Source organism: Pleuronectes platessa, chromosome 4 (genome assembly GCF_947347685.1).
Source record: "Pleuronectes platessa chromosome 4, fPlePla1.1, whole genome shotgun sequence".
Lineage (NCBI taxonomy): Eukaryota > Metazoa > Chordata > Actinopteri > Pleuronectiformes > Pleuronectidae > Pleuronectes > Pleuronectes platessa.
In genome coordinates, this window is record NC_070629.1 from 16,653,108 (window position 1) to 16,675,656 (window position 22,549).

At 43.8% G+C, this 22,549-nt stretch overlaps 1 protein-coding gene across 1 annotated transcript in view; it reads right to left on the minus strand.

Annotated features, from left to right (window-relative positions):
* Positions 1–22,549, minus strand: part of fam172a (family with sequence similarity 172 member A) — a 156,181-nt gene that overhangs the window by 131,269 nt on the left and 2,363 nt on the right. The window contains exons 3-6 of the mRNA XM_053420348.1: positions 22,297–22,398; positions 18,645–18,745; positions 4,851–4,916; positions 3,260–3,451 (exon numbers count right to left, since the gene is read on the minus strand). Of these exons, the coding sequence (XP_053276323.1) occupies positions 3,260–3,451; positions 4,851–4,916; positions 18,645–18,745; positions 22,297–22,398 (461 nt within the window). The remainder of the gene's footprint in view (positions 1–3,259; positions 3,452–4,850; positions 4,917–18,644; positions 18,746–22,296; positions 22,399–22,549) is intronic.

Below are 22,549 nucleotides of genomic sequence, written 5' to 3' on the forward strand. Positions count from 1 at the left end.
ACTTGTGAATGCAATTGGTCGCACCAGATCTTTGTTAGGGGTTTCACAGTAAAGGGGGTGAATACATATGCACACAACACTTTTCAGATTTTTATTTGTAAATAATTGTAAAATCCATGTAATATTTCCCCCCACTTCCAAATGATGCACTATTTTGTGTTGGTCCATTACATAAACTCACGATGAAATAAATTTTAATCTGTGGTTATACCATGACAAAATGTAGAAAAGTCCAAAGGGGGTGAATACTTATGCAAGGCACTGTATAACAGCAAGGTCATTTCTTTAGGTTCAAACTCCTCCTCAGCTAGTCATTAATTGCTTTGGACAAGTCTTTGTAAAGTTTGCATTTTATTCAACTGGGGCTTATATGTGTAGGTGGAAAGAGACAGAGACAGGGCTGCCACCTAGTTTCCTGTTTAGTGATTTTTACACTACTTCCATTAAATGTAACTGCCTTATGGTAAAGACAACCACAACAACTACAAAGGTGTCTCTGCTTGCTTCCTCTCTCAAGGTACAGACAAGGACATGTCACCAAGTTTCAGACCTCATCCAGCTGTCACCAATTCTGCTGCACATCTCCTCCTATATGAGGAGAAACATTTATAACAGGCTGGGAGTCAGCAAGCCACTTGACAGAGGAGTCAGGCTCTCATTATAAACACTGAAATACATTTAAATGAATGAATCCCTACGGAAACACCTCTGAGCATATGTTCCTCTTTGGGCTGTTTCATAGACAGAAAGCAGTATCTTTAAATAGTGACATAGAACTTTTCTTTCAGAGAGAGTAGTTAGTAGTTTCTAAATATTGGGGATAACCAAATGAAATGTCCGGGGTTTTAATGAATAAAGAGTGAAATGTTGCATCAATGTAAAAAACTACCAGAAACATGCAGCTATTACATGTCAAATTCTAAACATAGCCAAAAAAACTGCCCTTGCAGATTATGGATGTTGCTGTATTTTATGTCAGCCTACTTATAGTGTGCGTCACAAATAATCAATGTGACGCACACTTGATTAACACTTGATTTGTCGTAACAAAACCACATCCATGTTTGGTACACTGTGTTTTGTCAGCTCTGTGATGTTGACCTGTAGGAGCCCAGCTCACAGCGTTCCACCAGAGCAGATCAAACATGACAAAGCGAATAAGATATGATTATGTCAGTGTCACAAGATGGAACTGTGGAGCAGACCATGTCCTACACACAACCTCAGCTTTTTCTTTACATACATATCTCTCAGAAGTCAGTCGCAAGCACTTTTTTTTTCTTAATTTGCCATTTTAAGTCATGTGTTGTACCTCTTGAGCATTTTCCATTTTATAACAGCACATTGAAGAACTGTAATGGCTACTGTTGATGCTTGTGCAGCATCATCCTCACGACATCACTGATTAGTTCCTCCCTCTCCGCTTGAAGGGAAACTAATCCCTAAAACCGTCTGGTACAAACACAAGCCAAAGCTCAACACCTCTCTGCAGATGTTAGAGGAGCTGTAACTCACACGCACACCAGACATCCACACCAATTACATGCTATGACATAACAAACCACAAACATGCCCGTAATAGCCGGAGACAGGATGAATCAACTGCGAACGCCTGCGCTCGTCTTTTCCGGTGAACACAGGGTACGAGGCCTGGGTGCGGTAAATGCCTGGATGATGATTTGTCAGTGTGTAAGAACACGGTTTCTTGTTTACGATGATGAATGAGCAGCACTTCCTCTACACACACCATGTTCTCTATATCTAAGCTGTCACTTTGGCTCTTGGCAACACAACTGTAATGCCAGCAAGGGTCACGGTGGAAGGGTGAGGAGAGAACCCGAATCATCCGACAGCAAACGCACAAGCCCACGCACACACACGATCCAAACTGCTGTACGCGGCCGGCGAGGGGTTTACGCGGCAGTGAAAGTCTTTATGGCATTCTGATTGACGAAAAGAGGGAACGAGGGGGAGAGGGAGAGCGGGATCTCCCCTAAGTCAATTTGAACAGCAGGCTGATGAAATTACACAGGTAGTCGTGGCCGCGTTGACAAATGAGGGGAGAGATGGGGATGAAGAGAAGGAGACAGTCAGAGACACCTTTCTCGCTTGCCGACGCACATGTGTATACACGTGTGTGAGCAGAGCGGCGGGAAAGAAAAACAAATTTATATTTTATATTACATTATCTCCTTCTCTTTCTAAACTCAGCCACCAATGAATACACGGGACTACGTGGGGATCATGCATCATAGATACGTGTGCAGGGATGTTTTCTCCTTCAATTAATGTTGAGGAATATGCTTCATGTCATAAACAAGACGAAACAAGACTTTTCTAGATTGAGCACAGCACCCTTGCATGTAAAGTGATACCCTATTGAACCCATGTGGATGAATCTCTGAGGTTGTTTTTCACCCCAGTCTATTTGTATGTTAGTTTATTTTATGAAAAAATGACAGAACGGACTTCCATGAAACTTGCTGGAAAAAATAGTTTTTTTTCTATTCTTTAAATATATATGTGGGGCATTTCACCTTCATTGACAGGACAGTTGAGGCCTTCAGGTGTGTCTACGAGTGGGGGAAATTTGACCCAGGTCTAATTAACGGTAGAAGTGTGCTTTTATGGGGGAGGTGGGGTTTTTCCAGCCACTGTACTGTCACAAATAGGGCTCCAAATATTTCATCACCACAGAGCGCTGAAGTTGTTCAGCATCACATCATTTGTCAGCTGACACAGGGAAAGTTTCCTTTACAGTCCACGCTTGACTAAATTGTAAACTGAAGTTCAACTGACTTGAGCTGATGAGTAAGAAAATCGGTTATGAAAGCACAGGGAAACAACAAATTACCCACAATCCCACTAAAAACTCCAAGATTCACAAAATACCACAGCTGTATCTGATTGAGCCCCAAGTGCTTCCAAAGCCTCAGACATTCAGGGCTGCCCTTTGAATAAACAATGTGCATTACACTTGTCACACCAACATCCCAACAGACCAACCACCACTCCCACTGTGGTGGTGGTGGTCACACTATGTGGTTACTCTTTCCACTCAGAGAAACACACAACCTCACATACCAGTGATGTGTCACAGTTTAAACTCTTGGCTAAGGAATGAAAAGTACAGGAAAAAGGTTCAGTGTCCTCAGTGAACTCAGACAGAAGAAAAAAAAGGGACATCTGGAATCAAACATCAGAAAACGAGTTCAACATTCGACAGAGTAGCTTGAACTCCTTTTGTTGTGCCTCCTACCTCTATGGCTCTGGTGATGAAGGGAATCTGTGTCCCCGAGTCCAGGTCCTGGTTGATGATGAGTCTACGGGCCCACTGACCGGCCCGCACCACGCCGCTGCCCTGAATCAACACCAGCAGCTTGGACGGGTTGGACAAGGCATCTGGGCTCAGGTAGATAAAACTGGTGGGCTCCTCGTCTGTGGCATCCAACTAGATGTTCAGGGAAACTTTAGTTACCATGTGATACTGACATTTACATCAATCATAATAAATCTAATGTAATTCTGACTTTAAAATTAGAGCTTTGATTTCTGTTGATACAAAGAATTATCAGAAAATAAAACAATGATTTTTCCCCTGACCTTCAGAGAAACAGTCCCGTCTACCGAGGCATTTGTCATTTACAACACCTATAGGTATCAATTCGAATCATCAATAATCATGATCCGAAAACAGCCTTCGTGTGATTAGAGCTGAGGAACCAAGATACACAGAATGAGGGAGAGCTTTAGTATTTCTGTGTGGGTGCATGCTCTCCGTCCAACTCCCATGAGTCTTTGCATCCCCACCAAGTATGCCTGGAAGAATCTCTAAGGACACAAACACTGTCCATAAAAGCCACGGGTGGCAGCTGCACAAACTTAATCCAAGCAGACAAAGACAGCCGAGTGGGGGAGAAAATCTTAGCCTTTATTCTCTTGTGCTCCCTCATTCTCTCTCCCTATACTTGGCTGCGGTTAATCTTCTTAAAATCTGTGGTCACAAGTTCAATGCCATGCAGGTGGACGGACCCACCGCACACACAAATACACACACACACACAAATGCCATATACTTGCAGGCGGGTGGGCAGCAGAAAGGCAGAACTGAGCAATTTTCCAGAGGAATAATGAGATAAATAGGGCAGGCAGATAAACCAGTAAAAGTGTATGGGGGCTAATGAAAGCCGCTGAGTCGCTGGCTAAGTGATTTATGGACACTGTTAGCGCAGGAGCTAACTCTGCTGCGCTTCTAAACACCAGCGCCGCCTAACATCCCTGTAAACGCAGCCTGAAAAATGATCGCAACTTTTATGAACAGGAAAAAAACGGAGCAGGGACGGAAGGAAAGGAAGGGAGGAAAAAAAAGAGACCAAAATGCTTCCAGCAACAAATAAAAGGGATCAAGTGTGTGCTCTGAGCCTGGATGAGCCGGGCGAAGAATAACTCCGTGATGGCTGAGAAAGTCCCCTTCCGTGCAAATGAATGCAAAACAGATTAAGCATCGGCATGCTGTGCCTCTGCGCCTTTGAAATGACACGTCACAATACAGTTAATTTGTTGAGGAGACACTTTTGCACAAAAGATGTGAGCATAGGAGGGGGGGGGGGGGTAAAAAAAGAGAGAGGGAGATAGAAAGGAAAAGACAAAGACTGATCGGGAAATGAGAAGAGCTGACTCCTAGCAAACCCCTTTTCTTTATTATTTTTTTTTTTTAAACAGGGGAACTCAATATAATCACACTCTGAAGCCGAAGCATTTACGTCAGTTCTCATATTTAATACTCCCTTTAATCTTCAAGGGCGCAAATGAAAGAGGAAAATGCCTCTTTTCAAACTCCGGGTACTTACTGGCAGGAATCTTTTAGTCATGTTGCACTTCTTCTCCAACAGCTCGTAAACATACTGGGTGATTATCTAGAGAGAGAGAGAAAAAAAGACAGAGAACACACACACATTGTCAGACATTACACTGATAATACAATTAATGTTTTTTATATTGATGCTGATACAAATCCATCCAACAAAAGCGTGTGTGTGTGTGTGTGTGTGTGTGTGTGTGTGTGTGTGTGTGTGTGTGTGTGTGTGTGTGTGTGTGTGTCTGTGTGTGTTTGTGTTAACAAGTAATAGCAACAACTGTCATGCTTACAAACAGAATAAAAAAATACTATCCAAAACCCTTGTTTGCCCTCTGGTCTGTGTGTATGCATGTGTACATGAGCTACTTGAAAGGGTCCAGATTGTGCCGTTTGTGTCTGCATGTGTGTCTTTCTTTGTGTGTGTGTGTGTGTGTGTGTGTGTGTGTGTGTGTGTGTCTGTGTTTGTGTATCACAGTGCAGTGCGAGCATTGAGGTTGTAAGTGCCAGGAGAAGAAATCTCCTGTACAAGCGAAGGGCTGATGTAAGTTATGTTTATCCCCGCAGCCACAGCACTAAAGAACCTTGTATACTGAGTCATTCCAACCCCGGGCCAAGCCTTTCATGGTTCAGTGACATTAACAACTCTCTTTTCCATTTTCCTTATTTTTTTTCTCTCCTTCTTTTCTCCTCCCCGCGTCCTTCTCAGCTCCGAACAGAGAGAAGCACTTTGTGAAACAGATTTAGATTTGTGATCAGTTACGAGAGAAAGCCAGAGGAGTTAAAGAGTGATAACAGATGATAGTACACATGGCCACCGGCGGCGAGCTGCGCCAGAGCCATTGTTGTTGTAATAATGTTTCCCAAACACGTACAATGACAGAGTTTGTGTCCTGTACATGTCGCGACAATACAATGTCGGTCGGATGGACCGCGGGGGGGGACCTGAGCAACATGTTGTCGTGCTCTGCTGTGAAGTCTCACCTCGTGTGGCTTTTGAAGCATCGGATTCACCAAATCAGGAAACGAAAGGCCAGCGGTGGCGCCACGGCTACAGAGCGTGTCCGAGCCCCAGTCACGCTCTCTAGTCAGAGACCGACCAACTTGATGACCCCAAAAACAAACAAGGATCAAACAGGAACTGTCACGTCTCACACCACAGAGTGGGAGGATGAGCAGATCTCAACGTGTGCAAACGTGTGAAACTCCATTGACATTAAATAAGCGGGTAAAAAGAAATCTACCCACTTAACGTAATAGAGATGGCTCATTACAAACACCTTCACAAAAATACAATTGGAATAACTGCCCTCCTGTTGTGTATCTCCCCCCAACCAGTGCATATGAGGTCACCATGACTTTAGACCACTGAAATCGAATGAATTCATCTTTGAGTTCAAGTGACAAAGGCCAGCATCATGTTTTGTGAGGCCATCACGACCTTGACTTTTGACCAAATCTATTCCGGTAATCTGTGAACACTTTTTGGGAAAGGTTTCGCGAGAGGCGTTCCTAAGATAAAATCTTCACAAAAACGAGTTTCGTGAGGTCATAGTGACTTTGATCTTTCACCACCAAATTCTACTCAGGTCATCTGTGAGGATTTCAAACTCTATTTCAAAATGTCTTTCTTTCTTTGTGGTGAATGATTTCAATTAGAGAATATTTTTGCTTAAAAAAACTTAAAGGTGGAAGACCACTGCCCACCTAAATGACATTTCACACAGAAAATGAAGGACCACCAAAGGCCAAATGCAACTTGACTCCTCAGGTCAGTCAAAGTGACAGACTTTTGGTTGAAAGTCAATTATGAATCTCTCAGAATAATGCTGTGGTCTTTTATACCTGAAATAAACCAAATACTAACTTTATTTACTGCTTAAAGAAGAACATGCAAGACAAATATTACACACCAGATATAAGACAGTAATATCATTAGGAAAGCCAATCAAAGGCCAGCAGGCGGAGCAAATGAGATGATCGATTCTACCATTTGACCCTGGGAAGAAGAGGGGGTGGGGAAGAGGAGGTGGGGGGGCGGGGGGGGGGGGGGGGGGGGGGTAGAGGAGGGGAACAATCCTGAACCCACCCAGCCTCAAATAGCTAATTCCCTAAAATGTCAGCCAGTCTGATGAAGACAAAAAATTATATTGGGACTCAGAATGCTTGTGTTTAATAACATCAATAAGCCTCACAGGAAATTTCATTTGCACTACGTTATTTGTTCAGTGCCTCAGGTGGCTCGGGAAACATCTGATATAGAAGAAGGAGAGAGACTAATGGGGAACGAGACAAGAGCGCAAAACTGGAAAGAATGTGAGTTTCCACGTGAAAATTCATTTCCACCGATAAAGGGATACTGCAGATCATGATTAACAATCTAATATCCCAGAGTGTACGTATACGGCTATGTGAGCATCTCTTTTAGTTCTTCATGTAAACGGCAGCCAGATGACCTTTTCCTCTCAGCAAACAAGATTCAAAAACTAAGAGTTGAAAAGGGGACCATGGAAGTATTTCAATAGATGGAAATCAAGTTTTTTGTTTTTAGAATCAATGTGATAGAGTCAGGGCAGAGACATATAAGACAGAAACACACAAACAGCCAACCTCCTTCTGTGTGGGCCTCCGAGGACGACGCCTCAGCAGCTGATCAGTGCAATAAGAAAAGCCCCTTTGTCACCTAATTATCAATGTGTTATTTGCGCGTTAATGAAATGCCGGCAGGAACCAACCCTGAGCGCCCGCATCTTCGGCAGTGGACAATAGGAGTAGTGTGAGGAGTGGGTTTGGCAAATAATATGAAGACACACAAAGAGGAGAGGAACAGGGGTGAGAGAGACATACAGAAAAGTATATAAAAAGATAAAAGCATCTAAATCAATTTCAAATAGAAGCACTAAAATGTTATCAATGTCCTTATCTGCAACACATTTAGTACACAATACAAATGAGTCCACCTCTCTGCACATTAAGAACTACTTCTTCCTCAATGATCAGTGTATGATAGATAGATGGATACATTTACTGCACGGACCCTTCCAAGCATCGATCCTCCAAGTTAGAAGCATACTGCCCATCTATCCTGTTGGGGTCATTGTCATGTTGAAAATCCCAGGCTTCGGAGAGAGGCTAACATCTTCCCTTTCAAATGAATCTATTAATTCACGATGGCAACAATGAAGCACAATTCTCCCACATCTTCCACACTCATCCATTCAAACGTTGCTAACTCCCTAGTCCACTGTGACCATGCACCTCCCACTGTACCCCCCCCCCCCCCCTCCTCCTCCTCCTCCTCCTTGCGACAACATACATTTTGGACACCATCAGATCCGTGAAGATTAACTTTGGTCTCATCAGATCAGAGTGTGGATTCCCAAAAGTCTTCGCCTTTGACAGCGTGGCTTTAGCGAAGGCTTAACCGGCTCTCTTGTGCCTTTGCTTCAGCTGTGGCTTCCTGTGTGGACGACAACCATGCATTCCACTTCTGTGTGCATTTTCTAGTGCATCTTATTGTGTGAGATGAAACAGTCACTCCAGTTTGGTTTTCCAAAGCTTTCGCCAGCTCTGAGGGACTCGCCTGCACCTTTTGCAGCAAAACTGAGACTCACAGGAAGGATTAGGACATTTCCGTCATTTTTGATTTATGTACCACTTTCTCTAATGTATTTTGACTTAATAAAAATGATTTGCTAATCCTATTGTACCCTTGCCCTTTGCTGTGCAATTAAATATTAGTCTTTGCCAAGTCTCCAGACAATATTATCCCATGTGGTGCCATTGTTGTTGCTGACAACAATGGCACCCCATGGGTTCAAGTCTGAGAGTGATTCAATGTGTTAAGTAAAACTGTAATTGTCGACCTATCACACCTGTTTAACTGTGATGGTTAGGCAGATTCATTTGGTGATCAAGTGAATCTAAAGTTATTTGAAAAGAAAAAGAAAATAACATAACTTGGAAGGTTGAAAGCAGGGTGTATCATGAACATATCCAATACTGTACAGTGCCCACAAATGTTAATAATAATAATAATAATAATAATAATAATAATAATAATACAGATTTGTAGTAATTATTTTTGACTATTTCAAATCAATGCACTAAGGGTTGTGTGGTGATACCTGATTATAGCCCTTACTGTAATCGTGTGGCCCCACTGGCTGCTGAATTTGTATATTAATGTTCCTGGATAAACGGGCCGTTGCTTCTTCTGCAACAAAGAAGTTAAAACACTGCACTGTGTCAATAAGCCTACAAGTGTGTGTGTGTGTGTGTGTGTGTGTGTGTGTGTGTGTGTGTCGGCCCGTCTCAGTCGCTCTTCACACCAACAAAAACCCTCACACCTATTTAATAATTAATCGACTCTGTTGGATCATGAATCCGGATCGTTCCGGTCACTTTAACCCTGATGTCCTGACAGTGCACGTCTCATCTCGTGTTGTACGTGGCCTGCAAAAGGTCGTCTCATAAACTCACAAAGTAAACTTCAAGTACTGCACGTGTACTAATAACTTCTGATCAGTGTCTGTGTTTATTGTTCACGTGTAAAGTGAGCGCAGGTCAGAGGGAGAATGAGGAGTGAGGACAACATGATTGAAAGGATACCAGGTCTGTAATGTGTGTCTGCTGTGACGCTGTAGCAGCAGCAGCAATAATTTAGCAGTGGCGGAAACACTAGTGTATTTAAATTTATGAAAATGTAATCTAAAATGTAGAATCTAATGAAAAGTGGGCGCCACAGTTTCATCTCCAAACACCAGCCGAGAACGACACATGAAAACAATGAGCAGGACGACTTGATGATGATGAACTCTCAAACAAAGTCTTCTCCATGACCATGAGAGCGATCGTGGGAGAGTCTGAAAGAACGGCTTCTGCATCTGAGGTCATCTGTGTGTCTGTGGTTTGTTTGTGCAGAGGAAGCATTGTGGTGATGAAGCAAGACGAGTGGGATCAGGGAGGAAGGAAGGGACTTAGAGGAGGGCTCAGTGGGTGGAAAAGAGAGAGGAACGATGGGAGAGGTGGAGAAGTAATCCCCCAGGAGCCAGAGTGTCATGCCAGATCCCACTGCGGTGAACAGCTGAGGAGACGAGGGGCAACGGACGGTCCGTGGCTTTGATAAGTGGGTGGGCTGCGGCGCCAACTCCAGGAAAACCTCTGGTCATCCCCACAACAATCTCTTCATCAGCACCTTCACTCGCACACCAAGCCAGGGACCGTCGTGGCTGCAAGTCAATACTTTTAAACTCCACACTACTGAGAGAGAAAGACCTCCCACCTCTTGTGTGCACACACTGCACATGTGTCAGTTAATGTGTGTGTATCTGTGTTCTCCCACTGATTACAACAGTCACGCCTGGTTTGGCAAACCACACCTGAGGCGATAAGGATAGGATTCCTCCCGCACACACACAAACACACACCCTTACACACAAGGGAGGGAGGGAGGAAGAGAACCTGGACAGGAAGAGGAGGATAGATTGAGAGGAGGGAAAGATGAGGAGATGAGAAACAGGAGAAAGGAAACAGAGACTTAGGTAAACATGTTAAGAAAAGAAGGAAAGGGATTAGGGAGCGATAAGAGGGAGGCAGGGAGGGTAAAGGGGGAGATCATCAAGGGCAGCGGTGAAGTCATTACAGGGGAGGACGAGAGCAATGATCTGAAACCACCGTCTTCGAGATGACCATGAAACATGACCAGATGTTTATCAGAGTCGCGGTAAGTTTTATAGATATACATTTAAGTCTCTCTAGGAGCAATTTCACATCAATCACAGTGAAATATACATCTCATGAATCGCGATGACTATTGAACAAGTGGAAAATCAAGTCTGTGCATGTGTCAAGGTGGCATTTAACTGAGAGTGCCCCCATCAACCAATAAAAGGAACAAATGAAACAGCATCAGAAGTCATTAGTACAGAGCTGTTTTCAGGCCTTCTGAGGATACGAGTTCAAATAATACGATTTCAGTCACACATTGGGGCCAATGAACCAACACTGGTTTATCCGGCACCCAGTTTCAAGTCATGTGCACAAATATACTCAAGTCAGCAGTGCATGAGGCATACACACATATGAGAAACCCGTGTACAGACACGCACATCTCTTGTCTCACTAGTCCAGAGCCCTCTCCAAAAGCCACTTAGCCAGAGAAACCAGAGAAGAGAAGAAGAGGCATCAAGCTGTTTATATAATGAAACTGAAAGAGCTGCTCCATGCCGTATCACTGACTGCACCACGGAAAGCATTCCTCCTCCAGAGAATAGAGGAGAGGAGGAAAAAGGAAGAGGGGAAAAAAAAGAAGAAAATCCCCCTGAACAATGCAGCACAACAACAGCGGCAAACAACAGCGCAGAGAACTCGGAGGCAGGCTGAAGAAATGAGAGACAGCACGAGGCAATAGAAAGGTTGTTTATTTTAGGTCGGACCCTTGTAGCAACAAAGAGTGGCATTAAAATAGGGCCCATTGTTGTGAGTGTGTGATCTGTCAGTCCACACGGGAGACAAAGACAGGGAGAGAGACTGGTGCGGTTCCCATGAGGTCTCTGTCATTCTTCCGTCGCAGGAGAGAAGGCTCTCCAGGGAAGAGAAAGTTCTCCGACTGACAGACGGACTGTTTACACTTAGCGTAGATATCCCTCTCTCTCGCTCACTCCTCTGCCCTCCCTGCACTACTCATCCTAATGGCGTCGTAATGACCTCCTCAGGTGTTAACTGAGAAGCCGGCAGAGGGCTAATTCAAAGTAAAGTACTGTATGCCACAGTGGGTGCCGGCGGTAGTGACAGATGCCAGTGCTGTAACTACCAGCCCTCCTGTCTTCTCTCTAATACACCGCCCTGCACCCCCCCTCCCATCCCTGTCCAATTCCCTTCTCTTTCATCAACTCTAATCCACCTCACTTACACCCTGCAACCATTTTTGTCTGACTGTGTCTGTTTCCTCCTCCCTGCTCTAAGCAGAAGCAACAGCAGCGGTGTTTAAGTGTTTTGGGAATGGAGACGTGATGGCAGTCAGTGAATCAGGGCAGACAGCTGTCATTTATAGTCTGTCTTTAGAGACATCCCATTAGCTTTCCAACAAAATGGGCCACGGCTGGTATGGGGCCTCCTGGTGCTTTATGTACAGTACGAGGGCCTGTCTCTACGGCTCCCAGTGTGGAGCTGACGCAACATTTCATGACTGTGTCATGACTTTTTATTCATAGCACTTTGTCAACCAAAATAATCCATCCTTCCATCCCTTGTAGGTTAATGTTGCTTATCTAAGGGGCTGAACATACGACACAATTCCGCTTTTTGAGACTGTTGGTAAACAACGTTGTTAAAAACAGTGACTATGAGGCTGCGGAATGTCTTGATGTAACATTTCCAAAGAAACTACAGCTACACTTCTTTTTCGTTTAAACTGATATCAACAGGGCGGAGGAGAGATCAAGTCGTGTTCACACTTCACTCGAATAATCTGCTTAGGTTCTCAAAAAATGTACACACGTCTTGTTTGCGATGTGTATGATCAAAACGACGATTATATCTCACCCCTTTCCCTGCATATATTGTTTCTCCAAAAATATTTTTCATCACTGTCACATCAGAATTTTGCTCAAGGGCACTTCAGCAGGGCCTTAAACCTTGGCCAGCTGGTCGCTGCTACCCAACATCGTAACGTGGAAACAGAGGGAGACAGAAAAAGAAAAAAGACAGAGATAGCACAGGGTGTAAGAGACGGACAGCAGAGAAAGAGAGAGATGAAGAGAGAGAGAGAGAAAGAGAGAGAGAGAGAGAGAGAGAGAGAGAGAGAGAGAGAGAGAGAGAGAGAGAGAGACGGCTTTCTAATTCAGCCATCTGGCTAGTTTAACTTCATTATAATATTCTGACTGTGTGTGTGTGTGTGTGTGTGTGTGTGTGTGTGTGTGTGTGTGTGTGTGTGTGTGTGTGTGTGTGTGTGTGCGTGTGTGTGCGCGTGTGTGTCTGTGTGTAAAAATTTGCGAGTGCCTTCCATTCCACAGATGCAGGCAGAGCAGAGAAGAATCCTCATTTATTAACAGCTTAATAGAGCTCCATCTGGGCCAGACCCTATGCTTGTGTTCTATCAGAGAGCTTCATCACTGAATCACAGGAATTAGACTACAACTGATACCTACACGGGCTGGGGTGACCCTGCTGCACCGAGCTACACCGCACAGATACACTGTAATACAGCTGTAATACAGCTGTAATACAGCCATTACGATGACAGTGGGAGCCAAGGACAGAAAATGTCACCAGAGAGTCCTCCGTTTTTTCAGTCTTGGTTTGTGTACTGTTTTAGTTTGCACAAGACAAACCCGTATAAAAAAACATGGAAGAGAAAACATTCGGTACATTCGACCATCCAAACATTTACACACTGGGGTTGATGGGAATAAAAAAGATCGTCTGAAAGAGTGTTTAAAATCTATAAAAATAAAGAAATTGTATTTTGGTTGCAGACTTCCTATTTCTCCTATAACCACATATGACCTTTCTTGTTCTGTTACTATTCCCCCAAACTATACAGGATCCCCATGAAGGAATAAGGAAGCGGTTGACTTTGGATAAAAGAAGATAATATCAATACCACCCCCGTAACCTAGCTTTCCCTTGAACAACTGTATTCCAACAATAATTCGATGCTCCCTGTGGACCTTTCGATGATGCTCATAGCGGAGCATATGGTTCGGGTCCTATATGTTTACACTGGGCCAATCAGTCAAAGATGTTCTCACCCATGTCTGTCTGTTGGTTTGTCTGCTTGTTTATTTTTAAGCTGGATATGAAATTACAGATCCAGTTTGCACAAAACTTGGTGAAGAAATGGACCAGGAAATTACCCATATCATTTTTAGGAGGTTCCAGTTAAAGGGGATGTTTCAGGATTTGTTTTTATCACTTTCTTTAACTTTTATTTATTATTATTATTATCATATCATTTAATTTGTTAATTTCTCATGGGTCTTGAATCAGACATCATAAGGATTGTAGACCTTAGTTGAGGAATGCACTCTTCTAAGTGCCAATATAGTTTGCTCTTTCTTCTTTTAATCTGCACATCTTCAATAACAGATGTTCTACATTAAAACAATTATTTTGTACAACACTAAACTGAATAGTAGTTAGTTTGACGTGAGTGCCCTGAATTATTAAAAAAATCGATTGAATCAAAGACAAGAGCTCTAGCAGTTACCAGGTTTATGCAAAGTGCAACATATGCAACATTAAACACACTTTCTCGGTAACTTTCCCATACTTTGTGCTGTGGTATAAGTGTAGGACTAATGTTTCTTTCATGTATCGAACTACAGGCCCCTTATATGGACATAAATATGGCCAATGAGGGAGCATCTTGCAAATAACATCTGCAACCCTCTACATCGTGACATAAATATAGGAGAACATTTTTGAATTATTTTCATGGATCAAGATGATGAGTGAAAAATGATTCACTGCTCTTGTGCTCAACCCAAATTTTGTTCCCGTCTCTTTCTTTTGCTTTGGAGGCCATCACACCAACATCCTCGTTCTCCCTCTTTGTATCTGTCCCTCCATTCAGACGAAGCTGAAGTGCAAATTGGACATCTGGTGCTGTGATGTGTCTGACAATACAGCCGCCACCCCCCAGCCCCCTCACACATGAACCGAGAGACACACACACGCGCGCACGCACACACACACACACACACACTGAGTCCTCCGCACAAAATTCAGATCCGTGAGGATATAAAGACACTGAGAAGAAGACAGGAGGAGGAGGGCGAGATGGACAGAGGTATGGAGGGAGGGCTGGGCGAGAACAGTATGCGAGTGAACATTAGGGGGCAATGATGATGCCATTCTGTTCACACACTGCCAGGGGCAAACACATGCACCCACGTCCTTGTGCCATCCCTCACAGCTCTGCCGCTGAGTCCTGTCCAGGTTGATAGAGGGCACTGGGGTGTGTGGTGGAGCGGCGTTGGCCCATAACAGGCCTGTCTGCATAGAAGCTTATTTTACCTTTAGCCTTGTGACGTCTTCTCACCTGATACACAAACGAATGGGAGGGATGGGAGAACAGGGAGAATTGCAAACACAAATAGATACGTGTTTGTTTGCAGGACGGACGCAAAAATAATCACGCAGGTACGCCTTTGTGACACACACTCTGAAACTTGCACATACAGAACCTGACTAAGCAGTATAACCTCATTTTACAACCAAAGGCCTACAATTCAGTGGCTGTGTCTATTTATAATGGAGCATTTTTCTTACCAGGAAAAAAAACAATGCATCTGTTCCTGCAAAGCTGCACGAGAGAGGTACAGTATTTGTTTTCTTGAATCATCTGTGGCCTAAAAACAACAGACAGATAATACTGCTTATTCAGGTAGTGTTCCTCTCTTCTAGAGTTAATCTCCGTCAGCGCGACACAGAGTATCTGCTCTCATTACATGAGCACACATCAACACTGATTGACACCGTTTCCCTTTTGTCCTCTCTAAAGAAGATGCTTCTGTCAATTTCTTAATCACAGGATGAATACAATTTGCATACATCCCGCTTGATGATTATTTGTTTTCTCCAAATGTTTGGCCCCCCCCGGATGTCTGAGTTCAGTTGGTTTAAATGTCTGTGTGTTCTTTCAGGGGCCCTGTTTTCCTGCTAGCAAATGTTTGTTTCCAGAGCCTTCTTAGATGTTGGTGGATAGTGCCAAAATAAAAGAGTTAGGGGGGGGGGGGGGGGGGGGGCTTCACAGAAGGCATGTTCTCAAAGGAGCGACTGTATACCTGCATTAGAAAGAATAAAACCACCCAGGTAATCCCACAAACGGGTCTATCACTTGGCTTTGAACTTCAAAGAAAGCGCACAACAATTAAAAGCAACATAGCGGGGGTTGCAAATAAAAAAAAAAAACTGATTACAAAAGAACATTTGTCTCATTATCTTAATGCATATTGCATGCGGTGGTACTGTGGGAGTGAATTAGAGGTGAACTCTATCGCGGTGTTTAGTTGTATATATGGTGAAGCCACAAAACTTCCTGAGGTTGCATTGAATCCTCGAAATGAAAATCCAAAACTAACTTTCAGAGTCCAAACTTTTCTCCCCATGTGGTTCATGTGCTTTACACTAAACCAAACAGCACAGGTCATCAGTTCGTCCTCAGTCAAATCCCAGTCACACCAGTCGTTCAGCAGCAGCTGTAAAGTCTCTAGAGCTGCTTTCACGATGCATTCAGTGGCTCCAGAGTTTCTCCTGCCAGCCCCGTGGTGAAAACTCCAGATAAGGTCTTAATGAGCCCATGTGAGAAAACAGCAGGAGATTCTGTGGAGGATTCATCGCGAGCTAGTGGGCGTGTTGATGACGTTTCTAACACACAACAGATGCAAAAGGGGAAAAATTTTAAAAAGAACGCAAATATCGCAGGATAAAAAAAAGGAGTTGCCATAAAAATAGAAGACAGACGAAGATGTCAACTTGGAAAGACAACGAGATGTGAGAGCTGACGCTCGTGTTGATGAGCCGGAGACAAAAACATGCGATTTCCACAGCGAAATGTAAACGTTACTTCCTGCCTCCTGCGCCACCCCTCGCCTGAACGCCCAGGAGATGTCTGTGTTGTTGTGAACACGTCTGACTTGCAAATCTCCTGCTGTGTTGTTCGTTTGTATACAGTGAACTCCAGAGACAGCCTCAGGCCCCAGAGTGCGATCATTTGGTCATTAACAACAAACACCAATACTCATCAGAAGTTATTAGGACCTGAACAGTACTGAAGTTCACTTTGTGTTTTATTAAATTGCTCCAAGATTCACACACATGCGCACGCGCACGCACACACACACAAACAAATCCTAGGTGAAACATCCTGTGCCAAATGTTCAATATTTATTCAAGAGCCGTTATTGTTGACAGACCCGGAGATTATTGTTTTTATTGTGTGTGGTTTATTTTATTAATGTTTTATGTATTTAGGGTATTTTATGATTTCTTATTCTAATTCAAATGTCGGAATGAATATTTAGAATTACGTTTATTGCTCTTGCATGATTATGCTGTAAAATATTATCATTATATCAATGGTTTGAAAATGTTTCACAATGATGACAATAATATCACCTACTGCAATAATGGCTGGGACAAAATATTGTCCATCAAAATGTGTTATTACGAAGGGCCTACCTTAATATTTTTTATAATGCACCAAGTTAGAGGTTCCTTTGTTCAGTTTACAGCTTTAGTTCTCTGAGAGTGTCTTTCATATCGAGGCAAAGTTGGTATAATACAATAAAATACCCTGAACCGAATCAATATGAAATCAAATCTGAAATCAAATTGAGACCTTGTGAATCGGAATCGAATCAATTTGACAAATCAGTGGAGATACCCAGCTCTAGTTAAGAAATGACTAATATACATGTTAAGAAAAAGGAGTAATAGGTGTATAATTCTGTGACAAAAGACGCAGTGAACATGTGCTGCTGCGAATCTGGAACCTCTGCTCAGGTTCGGGTGCAGACTTCTGATTCAGACTCTTGGTCTGAATCTGTGGATGTGTCACTGTCCTGTTCAGATTTCACATTTGAAACTTCAACTGTAGCTATGTGTTAAAATTGACCTCAAACTCAACTCATACCTCGACTAAGCTGACAAGCAAGATGATTAGGATTGTGCTCACCAGCCTCAGTGGACCGTGACTTTTAAAATACTTGTAAGCCTTCCTCATTCTAATCTGACAGAAGCCTGGACCACAAGATACACCTCAGCAGGGGCCAGTCTGAGGCTACTGGTATTTAAGGAGTTTAAAAGAAGGTTACAAGGCAAATCATCCAGTTTGAAATGAAAAGATGTGCAAGAGCACCACAGCCCCTTTAACACACGAATTGTACTGTGCACAGGGTGTGGCAATGTACCACATCCGTTTGAAAAAGAGCTGGGGTCCATTACAATCATTTTTACGAAATGTAACATCTTTTAACAAATAAATGTATACATTTCAAAACATGAATTTCACTACCTTGACCCCTCAGCCACTGTTCAACAGTCAAATTCAATCAAACTGCACCAAACAACACTCACTTACAGGAAACAGTCCCTAAATATGCCCGTTTTAATTATTCCCTGAGAAAATAACAAAAATCCAGAAAAACACCAGATTTCACAATCTTGACAAAATCCCTGCACCTGCCTCTTAAGGATCCGCACAAATATTTCATGGGTTCTCCTTCCCCCAAGTTTCACGGAAATCTTTCCAGTTGATTTTGTGTTATCTTGATTACAACCATATAAAACTCAAGCAGACAGGGTTGAAACTATACCCTCCGTGACGGTGGTAATAAGAGTCAAATTTTAACTTGAAACACTTGATTTTCTCTATAGAGCGACAGAGGCTTGACCTTGGTTGTGAATTGACACTCGAATGAGATAAAAAAGATGAACTTTGAAAATGTCGGAGAACTGAGCTCATTTTTCTCGTGCTTCTAAACTCACCTAACCTTGGTTAATCAAAGAGAAAAGACTTGAAATGAAATGGATCTGTTCGAGGGCATCCACAATAAACGTGAATGCCAAAAATCCACTCAGCCTTACATCCATTAAACAAAGCATCGTCTCAGGAGTGTGATGGGGGTTTACATGCCATGTTCTCTGCTCGACAACTAATCGACAACAACTGCATCAGCTTGTAATGTCATGTTACAAAAAACTATTCTGGACAGAAAATCTGAATAGACCCTGTAGCTGAGGCCGGAGTTGCTGAAGACGGATAGGAGAATCAGTGCGTTACCTCTCCGAGAGCTTCGTAGCGTTTCTGGTTCCAGCGGTGAAGATCCTCTCTGGCATTGAACACAAAGGGTTCACCTGTTTTTATATGTCTGAGCTGACCATCTGTGGGACACAAAGAAAAACAAATTAAAAACAATAATTACCTGTATATATACACTAACCCATATATATATATATATATGTTTTTGTTTGTATGTGTGTGTAGGTATGTTGGGATGTGGGCAGGTGACACTGACTCGATGTGCACTACTATACTGCTAATTCAGCGAAATTAAACAAACTAACCTTGACCACATTTTTGTAAATGTTCACTCTCTCTTTCTTCTAGTCTGTCGCCCCCCCCACCCTCATCCCCCTTATAGCAGGTGCAAGGCCTGTGGATGAAGCATTCTTCCAGTCACGACTCGAACGGCCTTCTGGGTAGTCTGGCAGGCTGGGGCTGGACAGCTGGTATGGCAAAACAATTCTCTCTCCCGAATTTCATCCACCTAAAAGCCTCTCCCCTTCCTATTTAACTCTGTCCATTTCTTTCTCCCTCTTCTCCCTCGCTCGCGCACTCTGGCGACGGGCCACAGGTCTGTCCCTTTCCTCTCCGACCCGATATCTCCTAGAGGGAAAGCTAAAGGAGCGGAGCGCGAGTGTGTGTGTGTGTGTGTGAAAGAGAGAGAGCACAAAGAGAGAGAGAAAGGTGGGCTGGCACACATTAGCCCCATGACAACAACTGCTCCTTGGAATTGCTGGGCATCGGCCAGTCGCTCTAACAAGCACAGTTCACACACCCAAACAAACACAGTGACACACCAGCACCTCCAGCCAGTAGCACCAGATGTGGACCAACAGGAAAGTGTCACAGGCTTTTCCAAAGTGAGTCACACTGTTATTACAACTGAGCAGAAACCAACGCTCTCTGGGATCATGTTTAAGTGATTTATTAGAACTCAGGGTAACCACCTAACACATGGGGGTTTTAGTTCATATGGAGCAGTCATAAGACAAGAGAACGCTGTTTAGAAACGGTACCACTCTTTTTCTTAATAAACAATTACCCTCGTGTGGCTGTGGATTGTGGAGCCACTATGTTTATACCTTAGCAATGAGCCCATCGATCCTGCGGTTGACACTACAACACAATAAAACACTAAACACTGTTAAATTTAATTTTGACCTTTATGACTGCAGAATCTGGGAGAGCTGTACCACTGAGGAGTACACATATTTAACCCAAATAGCCAGAGGGCTCTCATACTTTCTCAATTATCGCACAATGTGAGAAAAAACCATCAAAGATATAAATAAATTTAATATCGTCGCAAGATAAAAGAATGCATGAGCACTTTTTTTCATCTCCTTCTAAATTGCCACCACTTTCACCCCTCTAACAATGTGATAAATCTCGGGCCGCTAACACACGGTGTATTACAGCACAGGTTTTCACTGCTTGTTGTTATACAACATGTAATTCCGAGTGCAGGGTTGACATTGTGTTCCATTAAACAGAAAGAGTCGACTTGTGCCTGAGAGGTAGAGCAAGGAGACGAGCGCGAAGTTGGGATAAAGCAGTGTGCACAAAAAGTACCTTGAAGAAAATCAATTATGCATTCGTGGAGGGGTGAGGATCTAAACACTACTGCCTAAGAGAAGGAAGAGAGGAGCTGTAATGAAATCCTACTGTAGGAGAGGGGTGTGTGTGTGTCTGTGCGAGTGAGGGAGGGAGAGAAGAAGTGTGTGTGTGTGTGTGTGTGTGTGTGGGCTCCATTACCTCCCCCAACACATCCTCTCGGAGGAATAACGTTTTCTCAACTTTTCTCCTCTTTTCCCGTCATAATTAGCATTCTGTTCTCAATTTGGCCGCTTAATTAGGTGTACATAACCTTGGATTTCCAGTAATGGAAAACCGGAGGGCTGGCGAGATGAAGCCATCATCTTCAGTGATTAAGATACCTGCAAACTATTGTACACAGACTCGTCTGTATTCACATCATTACATGGTCAAATTAACATTTTTGTTCCACCTGTCTCGGGCGGAGGTAGCCCGGGCGTAGCTAGCGCATCGCCTGCGAGTCGGAGCGACTGAGCGCCGACACACTGGAGACCCCGCCTGAGGGCCGCCGTGGCGTTAATAGAAATGCTATCCTTCAAAAACAGGCCTGAGTGGAAACTGACATATGGATGGGCTAAAGTGTGTATATCCAAGTGTGTGGGTGGGTGGGAGGGTGGGTGAGGCTGCGTTTGGGCTCTTGAGCAGGGAAGGGGCAGAAACAGAGAGATGCAGAGAAAAGGTGGGAGAAAAGGGAAGAGGTGAGATGAAAGGGTGAGGCGATGGGAGCTCAGTCTTCCTCTGTGGGAGCCGGGACTCGAGGCTGCGGTGGAGGGGGTGGTGGGTGTTGGCACGGTGGCTGCTGCTGGTGGGGGTGGGTGGGGGGGGGTAGAGGGTGCGTGTCTCTGTTCTTAGGCACAGCGAGGTTATGCAAATGCTCCGTCAGGCGGAGGGCAAGGCTGAGTAGGTTACTGACGGGCCGTAGAGTACACAACATGTCCCCCCACTCAGCCAGGCAGACAGCCAGCAGAGACACTGACAGAGAACAGAGGGGGAGAGAGAGACTACAGGGGAATGCTAAGAGCCAAATAAACCACCACCACCAGCAGCACCAGCAGCACCAGCACCTCAGCACCAGCAGCAGCAGCCTTTCCTACTCTTCCTCCGTCCTCCAACCGGTTCGATTGAGCCAAAAGAAACCTAAAGAGACTTTTAGATCATCTGGACCCAAACCACTGTGGCTTCAGCTCTGCTGCTGCCTGTCACTGTTAACTGACACGTGAACACCCTCCCACCCACCCACCCACACCTTTACCCCCACAGAATGACCCACGCTACTACAGACACAGCTGCAGGTCATTATTTAAAAAACATTAAACAGAGCTGCAGTTATATTTTGTTGATATTGACTAAAAAGAGTTGTTTTGTAATATGTTTTTAAGTCAACTTCACAGTAGATTAAAATTGTAAAAGGTCTTTTTTTATACCAATTTATCAACCAAGTGCTTTACAGTACACGTCTCATTCACACACTGTCGGCACAGCCGTCAGGGGGAATGTTGGGGTTCAGTTTCTTGCCAAGCACACTTATGGACAAGAGGATCCTGGGATTGAACCCAAGATTTTCTGGTTTGTGGACGACCCTCTCTAACTCTTGAGCATAGCAGAGCTGCCCCGACATTTCTACAGAGGCAGGATCTAAGTGTGCAGAGCAGCCGTTTCTGATGTGGGGCTGAGCACCTGATATCCCTCCTGAATATCTTCAGTTTGTGACAAGGGATGGAAAGTTGACGCTGTTTCAGTTTAAGAGCTCACGACTTAAAACGCCACATCAATTGGGAACAACTGCTAAAGACCACTGAACAGGGAGCAGACTCCAAGTTAGGTATCCTCCAGTTTATATCCAGACCTCATGTGGTTTTGGCTCAAATCCAGTGCCAAGGATTTAACCTCACATTTACCTGAGCTCAAACACTTCACCTCCACCGTCAGTGTCGATCTCATCGCTTACACTTCATCAGATTTTTGATCAATTAGAGTGAAGCTTTGTGTTCATGCCTTGGAACTCACTCTGAGACTTGTGGCTTCTGCTTTGAAGACTAACAAATGAACTTACGCTCGCTGAAGGCGTATTCAAACTCCTCCAGTGTTTTGGGGAAAGTGAATGGTGGTTCATCTTTCTTCATCAGTTCATCCAAGTCTATCCTCGACAGCAAATCTGAGGAGAGAGAGAAAAGAAAAAAGGTGAGAGAAATGTGAGAAATTCCCTTTTCTCCAGACAGAGTCAACATCCAATTTTCAAATCATAATTTCAATCACATTAGATCATAATAAGATCGAGGGAAAATCAACTACATTTGATCATGTCT